Genomic DNA, 13,402 nt, shown 5'->3' on the forward strand with positions numbered 1-13,402 from the left:
CTCTGAGAAAATATTGGTGAACCTGTTGTGTAAACAGTAGGTTTTAACTTGTGTCCTGTTGTTTCTAGGGATATTTCTGGGACCAAATGCGACTTCACAGTACAGGTCCAGCTAAGGTATGTATTTGTATCACCCATTCTTGATGCTGTTGGGTTTTAAAATAGATCAGATATATGCTCCCCAGCAGGTCGGGCTTTCCTTTACGGAGAACAGTCTCATCCAGTTGTTTTCTTGAGAGCAGCTTGCTGATGGCTGCTTTGAAAAGGGCAGACTTAACTGGTTGTCCTTGTTATGGGCAGCTTTCCTGAAGTTGCTGGTGGCCTGGTATCTGGCATGTCAGAATACTGCACCTACTTAGCTATAGCCAGCTGATTTTCTTCAAGTCGTTATTTTAGATTGTGTGTGTGCTCGAGATTTTTAACTCCATGTCTGTCAGATTCCAGGTGCCTGGGCCTCACAATCTACTTGCAGGGAGCGTTATTTTTCCTAGCAGAGATGTCAAACAATATTTGTTGAGCATGGCAACCCTAAGTCTGCTTTTCTTTGGGCAATGGAAGGCAAGACTTTGGGAATCACCAGACTGGGTCTTAACCTGTTGCTTACTTTAGAGGTTTTGACAAATGTATTTTAAGTTGATTAAATCCTATGTATCTCTGTAATGCTGTGGGAGGGCTGTGAGCAGAGCTGGCCTCAGAGCTTGCTCCTGTCAAAAATGGCTGTCTTGCCTTTCATTCCCTGGTCATGTCTGTGTGATGAGCTTTGAGCTCAGGTCTTGTTTGTCAGGATGCCTTCTGCTAATGACCAAGTTGGATTGGCTTGGTGTGGGGTCAGATGAATGAAAGGACCAGGGGTATGTGAGGGAAAATGGAGATGGAAGGTAGCTCCCCCTTTGAGACCAGCAGCCTGTTGGGCTCGGCTGCATTGAAGAGCTGTACCCTGATGTGATGGTACATTTGCATGGATGGGGCAGGTCCCCTGGAAGAAATCCAGTGGAGCTGAGAGGCTCTTTTTGGTCCATTGAACCCCTATTGTTCGCAATCTTGGCCTACACACATTTCATAGGACAAGGAAGGGTGTGTCTTACTTTGGTTCCAGCAGCAAATAACCTGTCTGAACTTAAGTAAATAAATAAAACTGTCTGAACGTAAGTAATAGGCTTGGCAGAGGCAGGAGGATAGCATTTGATGCTGTGGCTGAACAGCTGGCTGGTTTATTGAAGAAGGAGGAGGGACGGTTGAAGAGATTGTAGGTTTTGTCCTTTGTGAAACCCTGGTCTGGTATCGAGAGGTCAGGCTGCAGAAATGGCAGGAGAGAAATCCGGATGATCTGTCTTTTGTAAGAGGAACCTCTGTGTCTGAATGAGTCACAGTCAGTCTGAGGAATTCAAGAAATCTGAGGAGGAACCTGCAGCCATCTTGATCCAAACCTTCAATTTTGAGGGGCTTTCCTGCTTAATGATCTGTACAGCTAATTTGAGGACTGTGTTTAGCAAGATTTGTCATGCTTTTGTAACTCAGTGGAAAAAACATTTGTTCTAGGGAGAGGTGATCGCTAAATCACTTTAGAAGTGAAAGATGATGGAAGCTCTTTGCTTTTAGGTTTTGTTTATCAGAAACCAGTTGTCCACAAGAAGATCACTTCCCACCCAATCTGTGTGTGAAAGTGAATGGGAAAACATGCAGCCTTCCAGTAAGTAAGATGTTACTTCAATGTGTGTAATTGGATAGCAATATTAGGAACTGTCTGGCAGAAATTAGCCTGAGAATTTATCCTTTGTTTTCACACTTTGGAGCATTTGAATGAAGATGGATAGGTGAATGGAAAAGATGGTGAAGTAATTTGGTTCTCAGGAGACCAACCAGTAGATCCAGAAGATTCATTTTCAAAAAATGGGGCAGTTAATTTTTGTTTAACAAACATCCAGTGAGTCTGGCTGAAATTGGACTCTGTTTTGGAGGTCGTCTGTGCAGGGAATAGACCATCGCTGACCAACAAGACTAAAGAGAAAAATGCCAATTTACAGTACTGGGACATGCATGGGGTTAGACTGGGCAATGTTGGCTATGCAGGTTGAATAGCAGTATTGGGAAAGGGGAGATGGCAAAGGTGCCTTGTAATGTTCCAGTGGGTAGGGTTAGGAATTTGGAAAGTGCAAGGCTCTGTGTAAGGAGAAGGGGCTTGTGAAACACCTGATACTTGATTGTCTGATGCATACCCCTCTCTTTAAATTGAAGAGGGAGCCTGGTTCAGGTGAGGCACAGCTTTTATTGGGACAGGGTTGTGGTGAGAGGGGGAGAAGGCAAAAGCAGGTGGTGGTTGTTTTTTTTGTTTTGTTTTGTTTTGCTGAGGAGAAAAACATTACTTTGATTTCTAGGGCTATCTTCCACCAACCAAAAATGGTGTTGAACCAAAGCGACCTAGCCGACCAATCAACATTACCTCACTTGTCAGATTATCTACGACGGTACCAAACACAATCGTCGTTTCATGGACTGCAGAAATTGGAAGAGTAAGTAATTTTGGTACATAATTCTGTCTAAAGCTGATTAGTTTCTGCTTTGGCATCTGTTTGAAAGGGCTGAAAGATAAGCTAGTTTAATTGTGCAGAAACTACTTCATGGTTTAGCAGTAGACTGTTCCTTCTTTTCGTTGTGTTACTTTATGCTAGGCAGATGTGACAACGCTCCCTTAGATCAGTAGCCCTCAAATTTTTCGGTGCGATCTCGCGCTCTTCTCCCCCCACCCACCTATCTTTGTGACTCATTGAGGGCCCAGATAATAAGATCAAGACATCCTGTGAAACTTCTTTTTGTTTGTTTCTTTGTCTTAACTTCAGACTTCAAGCTCTTCCTAATTTTAGGGACTCAACAAACCTTATCTTGTTGGCTGCAGTTTGTAACCAGCATGTGACATTCAGTACAGAGTGGTCTCTTGCAGCTGGGTAAATGTGGACACAAAGCATAGCAACCCAGCAGGGCCCAGGAGATTTAATTTGCCATTTTTACATTTCTGTTCTCCCAACTGCTATCCTTAATATTTAAAAAGTCATGTTTTTACAACTTTTTAATGTCTGTGGGGAGAATGTTACAATTGGTATTATAAAATTGCTGATGTTCCACTGGACTAATTAGATCTGGAGCATGCTGCAGAAAGTTACTTCAATAAATTAGTCCATGAATTAGTGCACTGCTTTCACTGATGGCAAAAAAACCTGCTAGACACGCATCACAGAGTCAGTGTGTACTTGAAAAGTGGTGGCTTTGCCATTGCAACCGTCCTGTTTTTAGAAGTCCCGAGAGTTGTCCTGAGATGAAACCTTGCCCAAGAATTTGTCAGTGCACAAAGTCCAGGATTCCTGAACCAGCGTGGAAAAATGCTTACAGCCCAATCATGCACAATAGCTGGTTATAAAACCTCACGATGGAATTTCATCATGGATTTCTTGTGAAGCGTAAAACAGTCTCCATTCAGATTACAGAACAAATGATGGCTGAATGATTTTTTTTGTTTGTTTGTTTCTTTTTAAACCTTCTTTTATCTAATGAGAATTGCAGGTATTGGAAATAAGCATTTAAAAACAAACCAGTTATGGTTTACATGGCAGAAGTGGCAGCGTGCAAGTTGATGATTCGTGGTTATTGCTCTGAATACAGCGCTGTACTTTTGCTGAAGAATACCAGTGAGGATTTAGGGAAAAGGAATGTCACCAGCCTGCGTGGACTCTAAGCTGGTCTCTTGTGAACCAAGCTAGTTTCTCAGGCGTCGTAGATACTTCAGTTAAAAAAACCATATTGGCCAACTTCTAGCTTACAATAGAAAACTGAAGAGAGGGGCAAATTCTTAGTGTATTTCACGAGAATTAGATGCTGGTCAGAACTTCACTACTCAGGAGATGTAATGCTTCCTAATGTGGTTGGTTGAGACCTTGACAGTTAAATGTAAGGAATTATTTTACATTTAGTTGTTCCTGTGTGGTGCAAAATTTGAATTCCCCTCCTCCCCTTCCCTTAAGAGTCAGTTGCATGTCTCAACTGGTGTGCTCTACCTTTCCTGAAGTCATAATTGTGATTTTTACACAATCTGTTCCAAGAGCCTTCTGTACAAGATGCCTTGGGCAAGTTGCTAGCTTTGTAGATTCAAGCTGTCGGTAAATAATTTCACAATGTTAATTACCATTTTTCTAACTTCTATACTAATTGAGGCATTAAACAAACAAGTTAAAGCAGTAGTGGTTTTTAACGATGTGAGAAGATACATTGTAAGAATAAATTATTTAAAATGTGGTGTTTCTGATGCTATTTCAATTTGTGCAATTTTATGGTAAGATATATTACTGAAATCCTGTCTTTGGATTCTGGTGGCATCCTAAATAGTGGCAGATGTCACCATTGTATGGATTTTTTTGGTTTGTTTTGTTAGTGGAAACATACGTGGCAGTTGCTGGGGAAGACTTCAGTGTTTTTAATTTAAAGCCTATGGGTGCAGCTACAGGTTTAGCGAATGCTGTTTATATCAAGAAGTAATTGATGTACCCAAATGTGAGAACACAAATTTTACCCTTTCCGTTTTGAGGGGGGGTGAGGGGTGTTGCTGATGAGTGCGTAGTACAATAGCACATTTTTAGAAAGACAGTTATTACCTGCTGTTGTTGGCAGCCAACAAGAAAAACGAGAGCTTTCAGAAATCTCAGCCTGTGGGTTGGAATCGTGTAGCAGTGCCAGGCAGAGCGCTTTTCTGCTCCTCGTCCCTCGAGGGAAGGCTTATGCTCTTCCCGGGGAGCTGGCCGAGTTGGTGCTCGGTCGGCAGCTGACCTGCTGGTATGCCAAATTATTTTCTGTAGTGGCAGAAGTGAGCATCCATGGCTTTTTGCCGACGCTGATAAGGAACGTGTGCGTGGTCTGTTGTGTTGAGACTGATGGGGGGGAAGCGACCTAACCCCTTCCAGCGGGCAAGGGCGGACAGTTGGGAGTGGTGAGTTCTTGCTGGCTCCAGCCAGATTCACTAGAGTACATCTTGGCCCCGCTGAACTCCTGAACTCTCCAACTGCCTTACTTTTGGTAAGCTTCACCAGTGAAGCAGTGTTAGCATTTCATGGACAGCACGTGCAGGAAGAAAAGAAAAAGAAAGTTGAACGGTGCTCCCAGACGGCGTAGGAAATACTGCAGATAATGCATCTTTTTGTGTGTTGCTTTTGAAGAGGCATCACTGCTGATTTTCCTGTTTTAAAAATGAAATAAGCTTTTATTAAAAAAAAAAAAAAGTTTGGATCATGTTCGACCTGACAGCTTCCCTGAAATGTATTGACACAACTGCAGTACCTGACATTATTGATGTAAAATTGCCCTTCTTAAATGGGCTGTAGACTGCGTGTCCTGACTTAAGTGTAAAACTTCCAGAAGTGTCCTAAATGCTGTTTTAATGGCTTGATTTGCAGCTAAATCTGAGCTCAGGGAAACATGAAGTCACTTCTGTTGCATCTCTGAAATTCCAGCCCTCTGAACTTTCTGAAGCAGGATGGGTTTGCTCTAGTCTGAAAATGTAGCCATCTAAAGTCATGTAACTGCTATAGAGACACAGTGCCCAGTAATCATGTAACAAATGGCATCAGCATTGTATAAAATAGAAGCTATCTTTTGATTGAAACAGTTTTTACATTGATCTTTTGTTCTGTTTTCTAGAACTATTCCATGGCAGTCTATCTTGTAAAGCAGCTGTCCTCTACGGTGTTACTGCAGAGGTTACGAGCAAAAGGAATACGGAACCCTGATCATTCTAGAGCACTAAGTATGTGCAATGTACTACTTGTTTAAAAAGGAAAAACAGCTTTTGTAAAAGGAGATTTGAAATAGGACTGTACTAACTGAGGTTTGGACTTCCTACAATTCTCTGGGTTTTGAGAATCTGATAGTGGTGTTCTTTGTATTCAGTTCCAATTCAGAGACTCGGAGGCCTTTGTTTGTACTAGGAGCCAGTCCAGGAACCCTGTTGACACTGTGAAGGGAAAAATGCAAGAGAATCTCTTTCAGTTCAGCCATACTGGCTTTGTTTCTTCCGAACAGAACAACTGTATTTATATAGTTAACTGGTAATTCAGTACCTCAAGCAAGCTGAGCTAAATTCCTGACACTGAACCTTGATGCTGACATGCTGGGGGAAAGTCTCCATCCGCACAGTTTTTGTTCCTTTGGCATGGTGTTGTGGAGTGAGCTCCTGGAGAGAGTCTAGCACAATGCTCCTCCCAGCCCCCTTCCAAATTTAACTGTGAGCTTTGCTGCTGTATTGTTTTCTCTGACAAGTACATGTTGGTGTAAGTTGGTGTAATAAAAATGCAAGCAAAAGCTGCTGCGTGTTTCTTTTTCAGGGAGAGGGTGAAAAGACCAACACCTGACAGCTGGTGGTCATACTCTTTAATGCTCAGATAATGTGTCTTGTGTGCAGCACAGGACCTGCTCAAAAGGGAGGAAATTAGTCCACCAGTAAATGCTGCAAAGCCAGTGCTATATAGTGCTGGATGTTAGCTTGTGCTAATGGAGTATGATGGTTTAAAAGCAGAAAACCTAGAGAGTTTCCGTGGCTTCTGCTCTGTGTGTGCAAGGTGAGAATGAGGGTGTGGGTCCGGTTCACAGAGCAGGAAGAAGATGGAACTGCCTTGTCCATTTGACCAGTGACTTGTGCAAACAGTCCTTTTGAGTCAGGGCAGGGGATGGGTAGAGGTGAAAGACTTCTCTAGTGCTACTGTTTCACTGCAGTTATTTAAAACCCAAATTTTGCCAGGGTACTTCTGATTTCCTAGTTCTCAGTTTGCTTTTCAGTTTTAAATCACAGGATTGCTTGATGAGTATTTCAGAGGTTTACAGTGGTGCTGGTCCATGTGAGAATTACTTACACTTTCTTTTAATGTGCTTGAAGTTACCAGTCAAATCAGTGTTGCTTATCTTGTCAGTGGATTTTAAATAACTGTCAAGTACAAAGTTGCATGTATATGAACAAGGACATCTCTCTATAAACACATTTTGTAGGCGTTTTGGGTGAAGATGAGCTTTTCCTGCTTTTAGCTTTCTTAAATCTTTGTCGTTTATGATCTTTCCAGAGAGTAAAGACAGCTTATGTTACATGTTTATTGTGTGAGTCTGAAACAATAGTCACTGCTGCTTGCTTCCAGTAGATACGGCAAACAGAAAGTTTAGCACACAGTGTCAGACTTGTTTCATTTCTCTCGCTCCTTTTGTTTTTTAAATCAACTGTTAAATAAACCTTTTCTTCTTTCAAATAACAGTTAAAGAGAAGCTGACTGCCGATCCAGACAGTGAAATAGCAACAACGAGCTTAAGAGTTTCTCTGCTTTGTCCGGTAAGTTTTCTCTAATTCCCTCAAAACTGATTCTGACCCAAATGTGACTGTTCTGGGACGTGTATTCAGTACTGATTAGCTTGTGTTTACGTGTGTGTTAACTGTGAGGAGATAGGATCTAGTGCTGAAGTTATCTGTCACTGTGCTTAAGCATGTGGTACACCCCTGAGAAAATGAGTATTCCATTAACTTCAAAACGCTGTTCAAAATTAGATGTAAGCATACACCTAAATCTGTCACTGGATCATCTGAGTGTGCAGTTTGGGTCCTTGATTGCGACACAACCACTCTCAGTGGTAGGGTAGGTGAATCTGGCTATTAAAAATAGCTCTTCAGCCAGTGTCTGCAGTCAAAGAATTGAGCATCTTTTAACTGAAGTTGATTATATGCACGTGTACACTTTGAGTATTTAATAATCTTAGATTAAAAACGAAGCAGTGTCCTAGAGGTTGTTCAAACAAAATTTGTTCCAAATTTGAAGTGGGAGAAAGCCACTTCCATATTTGCCCAGGGAGGTTGTAGAGTCTCCCTCTCTGGAGATATTGAAGACCCGCCTGGACACGGTGCTGTGCAGCCTGCTCTGGGTGACCCCCAGAGGTCCCTTCCAACCCCACCATGCTGGGATTCTGATATTCACTGGAATTGTAGACATGTACTGTATCTTGGCCTACTGGTTGTTTTTTAACTGAGTGGGTGCAGGGATAAGCAGGAGTTTATATCTGGGTTTGCGTTATCATTGATAAACTGAACAATATTGATATTATGTACACTTTTTAAAATCTTTGGGATTTAGTGCTCTGGTTTCAAGTACCACGTGCCTTCAGAGTACTAGCTTTCTGTATTGATTGACACAGTATCTTTATTGCAGCATAACCTTTTAACCTCTTTTCAAGATTAAGGATACATCTGTTTCCTGCTTTGGCTCAATCTGCTCAAGCCTGACACGAAATTCTCAGTTTTGAAATCTAAAGAAGAAAACTGAGTTTATTCTTGCAAAATTGAAGGTTATTTCTGAAGTTATTAAATGTGTTCTTAAACTCTACCAGTGTAAAGATAAACTTTTAGATATGTAAGCTTTGCTTCGTAAAAAGCCCAACTGACATTTGCATTACTTTTTCATATGTGTTAGGTTATTGTAAATCTTTAAATCTGGTGTTTTCATGATCTTCAGTCTTAAGACTTTCTCTGTATCAACGCTGATGCTAACTAAATAAAAACACAGTTGTAAGGAAGATAAAACTTATCTGTAAAGAAAGATACAGGGGTTGCATTTACAAAATAAAATCCTGATTTGTAAACTTAGAACCTCATATCCTACAATCTTACAAACCTATGAACTCGTGTCACGTCGAAACTGCTGCAGATTTGCAACGCTGAAGTATTTTGGGTCCACACCTGCCAGCTGTTTTGCTGAGTTGTTGTAGCTGAACTTTTGTTATGCTGTTGGTACTTTGTTATTCTAGAAAGCACAACAATAGGCCTGGTGGGTTTTTTTGTCATTCTTCAGGCACAATATGCTTACCACTTAAAAGGAGTTTCCAATAGGGGCAAAACCAGTAATCCATTACTAGGAATTAAGTGGCTGTAAGAGTTTAGAAGTGCCTATGTATTAATTCATTATCTTAAATTAATCTTCATGCATCTTCTGGAATTAGAGTTTTACTTCAGTCGTACTTGATTTTTCAAAACTGCAGTTGAGTGGCTTTACAGATCGTTCCATGGGAGTTTTCTGACACACTTCTCTTTGTCCGGATTGCTTCCACTTCTGATAAAAGTTCTTCTGCAGTGCTTTTGGATGCTCTCTGTTTTTTTTTGCTTGATGGCTGCGACTCAGATGAATTAGTATTAGATCAGGAGTATCTTCTACAATACTGCTTTTAGGACTGCAAGTTTGCTAATACCTAAAGAAGTCACATTCTATTTTGCTTTCTCAGAGTTCTGCCAGGGGTAAAAACAAAACAGCAATCAGACATTAGGGAGTAGCTCTTGAGAAGCCCTACCTTTGTCAGTATTTCCTCTTTAAAATTTACTACTTTTCTGATAGACATACCAAAAAAGTCTATAGCAGATTATTTTGAGCATATTTGTCATTTTAATGTCTGCAAAGTAAAATGTCCACGCTTGACTTTTTCCCCAGTATGTTCCTCATGTAGTGCTGTCTGATGTCCCTGTAGCTCTTGGTGTAACCCATCATTGCAAGAGCTTGTTGCAAGAGACTGCACCTTGCAGCCTCTCCTGTGCATAGAAAGGTTATTAGCGTGGTTCACACTGTCTCGGGTCTGAATGTGATTTTATTATAGCCTCCATATTTTTAGTTGTCAATTTGTAAGCAGCTGGCTCGGGGAGAATTTTTTCTTGTAAATATTTTGTGCTTGCTTTCTAATGCTTGAATGGACAGTGTATGCTTTGAAAGTACAGACTGAAGATGCTGATTTGGTCTCCAACAGCAGAAGCAAAAATTAGCGAGTGATGCATCTTCAGCTCTGTTAACGCGAGGGTGCTGTTCTCCCGTCTCATTTGTTATGGGTGCGATTCTCTAGTGCATATGCTTCAATAAAATAAATGGAATTGCATATCTGGTTGGGGGTGGCAGGTTTAGACCTTATAACCTGTATTTTGCCCTCAGAAAAGATGCAGAGTGAGGCAGCTTCCTCTGAATTTGTTTTGGATTGCTGCTGATCTTTTTTTAGCACAGAGGCCTGCTCTCCCTCTGAGACCGTGGAGTACGGAGAAAAAGCTGTCCTTAACTATTGGCTGAATCTAGCCAAGATACAGCAGGCAGATGGGCTGGACCAAGCCTGTATTTCAGGAAGACGCTCGAATTCAGGTTCTTTTTTTTCATTTGAAATATAAATAAATAAATCCACAGGCTCTGCAGCTGGACCAAATATTTAACTGAGCAAAAATTCCAAATCTAGCATTTTACTGTAGGTTTTGCAGCTTTGTTTACAAATCCTGCACTCCTGTTTTGGGTGCTGTTTTTAGCATGAAAAGATAGCAATGTCTTGTATGCTTGTAAAAGAAATTAATGCAGTGTTTCTTTGGCTGCCAACAGGCAGGAATGAAGACAGTAACAGTGTTGGGAAGCATGGCTTTTCAGAAGTTGGGGTGCGTCCCTTCTTTTATGACCTTTTCTTTTGTCGGTTCTGACACAGCTTGGCCAGTATGGCAGAGCTGATCTGGGAGGTTCAGTGCCAAAAACTGGGAAAGGAGACATCGACTTGTTAACGCTGAGTGTGCCGGTCCTGTCTGCGTGCGCGTGGCTTCGGTTAAATCCGACCGCTGCTTAGAAATCAGAGCCACAGGTTTTGTCCCAAAAGCTGGTGAAAATGTTTCTGGGTTAATTCTTCTTTTTCGCTCAAGAGGTGGGTTTATGTTCTGCCTGCAGCATGTGTCTCTGACTTCCTGATTTTTATTTTGCATCACATAGAAGCATCCAGGTTTTATCTCCGGTACCTTTACTCTTGATCCTCGCTGAGCTAGGAGACTCTTGTTGTACCCAAAAGCCAAATGAGCCATTGACCTACCATCTGGGAGAGAAGAATTCAGAACAGACATGGACCAGGGGGCCTGGCTTTGTTGGGGGCTGATTATGTGATAGAAATAATGTGCTTGGTCATGGATTTTGGGGCAGAGGTGCCAAACACATGGCACATACAGCACTCCTGCGGCCGGCGCTCCCCCCAGCATTACGGCAGGCTCCCCGGGGAGTTCTCTGCTCCCCTCCCATCTGCCGGCCGGCTCTGTGGCAGCGACTGAGCGCCAAGGGGAAGGCGAAAGAGCGAGGTCCTGCAGTCTAGCTGAATTTGCTGGGAATGGGGTGGAGGGATTTCTGCTTGTGGGGGGTGCGAGGAGGGGCGGGGGGAGAAGGATCATGGAGGAAGTGGTGGACTGTGAGTAGAGCCTTTGTTCTTGATATTGTTTTTAGTTTTGTGATATTCTGAGATTGAGTGCCATCCTGTGGCACCCATCTTGTATTGCTCAGAATCGGTATGCACGGCCACGGTGCTTGCTTAAGCTGTGCTAAAAACAATTCCTCCTACTATCCCTTGCTAGAATTGGATGAAGGTTTTCAAATGAAGTCATTGTGTGCGTTCTAGTCAAATATATTTTAGTCAAATATACACAACTTCAAAATGCTCAGTATAAATACTTCGTAATAAAGAATTGTTTTGTTGTCTTTTAATGTGGGATAAGTCTTGTTCAGACATTCCTACATTTTACCTTTAGTGTGGTCAGTTAAAGCCCCTCCTAAACTGCAGCGTAAGCACTTTGCCAGAAAACTGCTTGTTTTTCTGAGGAGAGGAAACTTTTAATTCAGATTAATGTGAAATGCCTTTCACTGTCTAATCAATTTTGCATTCAGTGTAATCATACGTTAATGTTTTATGATCTGGGTTAGCCCTGATTTATCTAATCTAATCCAGACTAAGATATTCCTGTTGCACAAGTTAGGCTGAAGACTCGGGGCGCACAGCGCAGCGATGTTGTCTGCTCAGCTTCAGCACTCAGCTGTGCTTTGTGCATTCAACTTGTGGAAGCTGGCCTGCAAACCCTCGCTGTCCTGACCTTTCTACAAACTTGAAGGAAAGGATGGTCCCCATCTGAAAGTGCACTCTGGAACCTGTTTTCTCCTGTCTCATCTTCCGTTAACATTTGCAGGCCCTTTGTAGTGTTGGAAAGTTATGATGGTATTATAGGGGGTCGTCAGCTGTTCGTATTTTACACAAGGAAAAGACAGCGATGTTTCAGGTTAGCTTATGACTGTGTCCATAGCAGTGGTGTTCATCACAGCAGGAGAAGTGTAAAACAGTTTCTTAATAGTTAACAAGTGTGACTTCTTTTGCGAGCAGTCACTTTCTGACAGTTCTTCGGAGAAAGCAGTCAAAAGGATGGAGTTGGAGAACGACATCAGGAGATGATCCATAATCCTGCAAATGCATTTTCAATGTGCTTGCCTCTGTGACTGTAGAGTTAAACAAGTAGTTCTAGTAGTGCCCTGATGACTGAGGCACGGACAGCAGCTTGAGTACACCCTGTAACTGTCAGTGAGTAGGGGAGGATGGACCCACGTTCATCAGCTTTTAAACCACTAATGAAGAACTCTGTTTTTGTGCTTCGACCAGGACGCTGGTGTGCTAGAGGTGGCCAGTGGGCTCTGTATTTTGTTATTGGGATATGGAAGGATGTAGTCTTCAGTTTCCTTGATCAAATATAGTTAAAAAAAGTGATTTTTAGTAGCTTTTATGCGATAATCTAACCTACAGGAAGGAGGGAACATTGTACGTGGCATGTATTTTAATCAAAGCTCAGATTAGTGAGAGTTCTTTCTGGAGTAGAACTCAACCCATCTCTGTCTATTTTCAGACGGAAAGGCCCTGTTTGTTGTTTTAACACCAAGATGATGTAATCTTGTTTTTTTTCTCTTAAAGCTTGGTAAAATGCGGCTAACTATACCATGTAGGGCCCTGACGTGTTCACACCTGCAATGTTTTGATGCCACTCTGTATATTCAAATGAATGAAAAGAAACCAACCTGGGTTTGCCCCGTCTGTGACAAGAAGGCTCCCTATGAACATCTCATTATTGATGGGTAAGTAAAACTTTAATCGAAGTGCACGATGTACCTTACACTCTCTGCTTACTGTTCTTGTGCTGCACAGAATACATTGCTCTGAAATCTTGGTTATCTGGCTGTGACCTCCTTTGAGTTACCATGTCCTTTAATTTCCCTGTTGTTGGTGAAGAATTACTAACCAGGTACCTCTTCGTTCAGTATTCTGGAAGAACTGTGGTCATCAGATGAAGTTAAAGTTAATGAGAGGTATTGCTTCCAACCCTAGGTAAATTTTTGAGCTATCCTGCCGAAAATAGTTGTGGGTTGTTTTGGTTTGTTTTTTTTTTCCCGGTATTCCATAGTGCTGGATCCCTAGGTGAAAACAGCACATGTTGTCTTTTCTTCTAGTGGAGCAGCTGCACAAATCTGGCATAGCTGGTAGCAGATATTCATGTTAGCTCACATAAATACTGCCACCCCCCCCAAGTGCGTGTA

At 41.9% G+C, this 13,402-nt stretch overlaps 1 protein-coding gene across 2 annotated transcripts in view; it reads left to right on the forward strand.

The window, feature by feature from the left end:
* The window catches only part of PIAS1 (protein inhibitor of activated STAT 1), a 64,074-nt gene that overhangs the window by 41,597 nt on the left and 9,075 nt on the right, over positions 1–13,402 (forward strand). For both annotated transcript variants that reach the window (XM_075431526.1, XM_075431527.1), the window contains exons 4-9: positions 69–116; positions 1,599–1,689; positions 2,375–2,509; positions 5,679–5,784; positions 7,277–7,350; positions 12,783–12,943. In XM_075431526.1, the coding sequence (XP_075287641.1) occupies positions 69–116; positions 1,599–1,689; positions 2,375–2,509; positions 5,679–5,784; positions 7,277–7,350; positions 12,783–12,943 (615 nt within the window). The remainder of the gene's footprint in view (positions 1–68; positions 117–1,598; positions 1,690–2,374; positions 2,510–5,678; positions 5,785–7,276; positions 7,351–12,782; positions 12,944–13,402) is intronic.

This window comes from Opisthocomus hoazin, chromosome 10, assembly GCF_030867145.1.
Source record: "Opisthocomus hoazin isolate bOpiHoa1 chromosome 10, bOpiHoa1.hap1, whole genome shotgun sequence".
In the NCBI taxonomy this organism is placed as follows: domain Eukaryota; kingdom Metazoa; phylum Chordata; class Aves; order Opisthocomiformes; family Opisthocomidae; genus Opisthocomus; species Opisthocomus hoazin.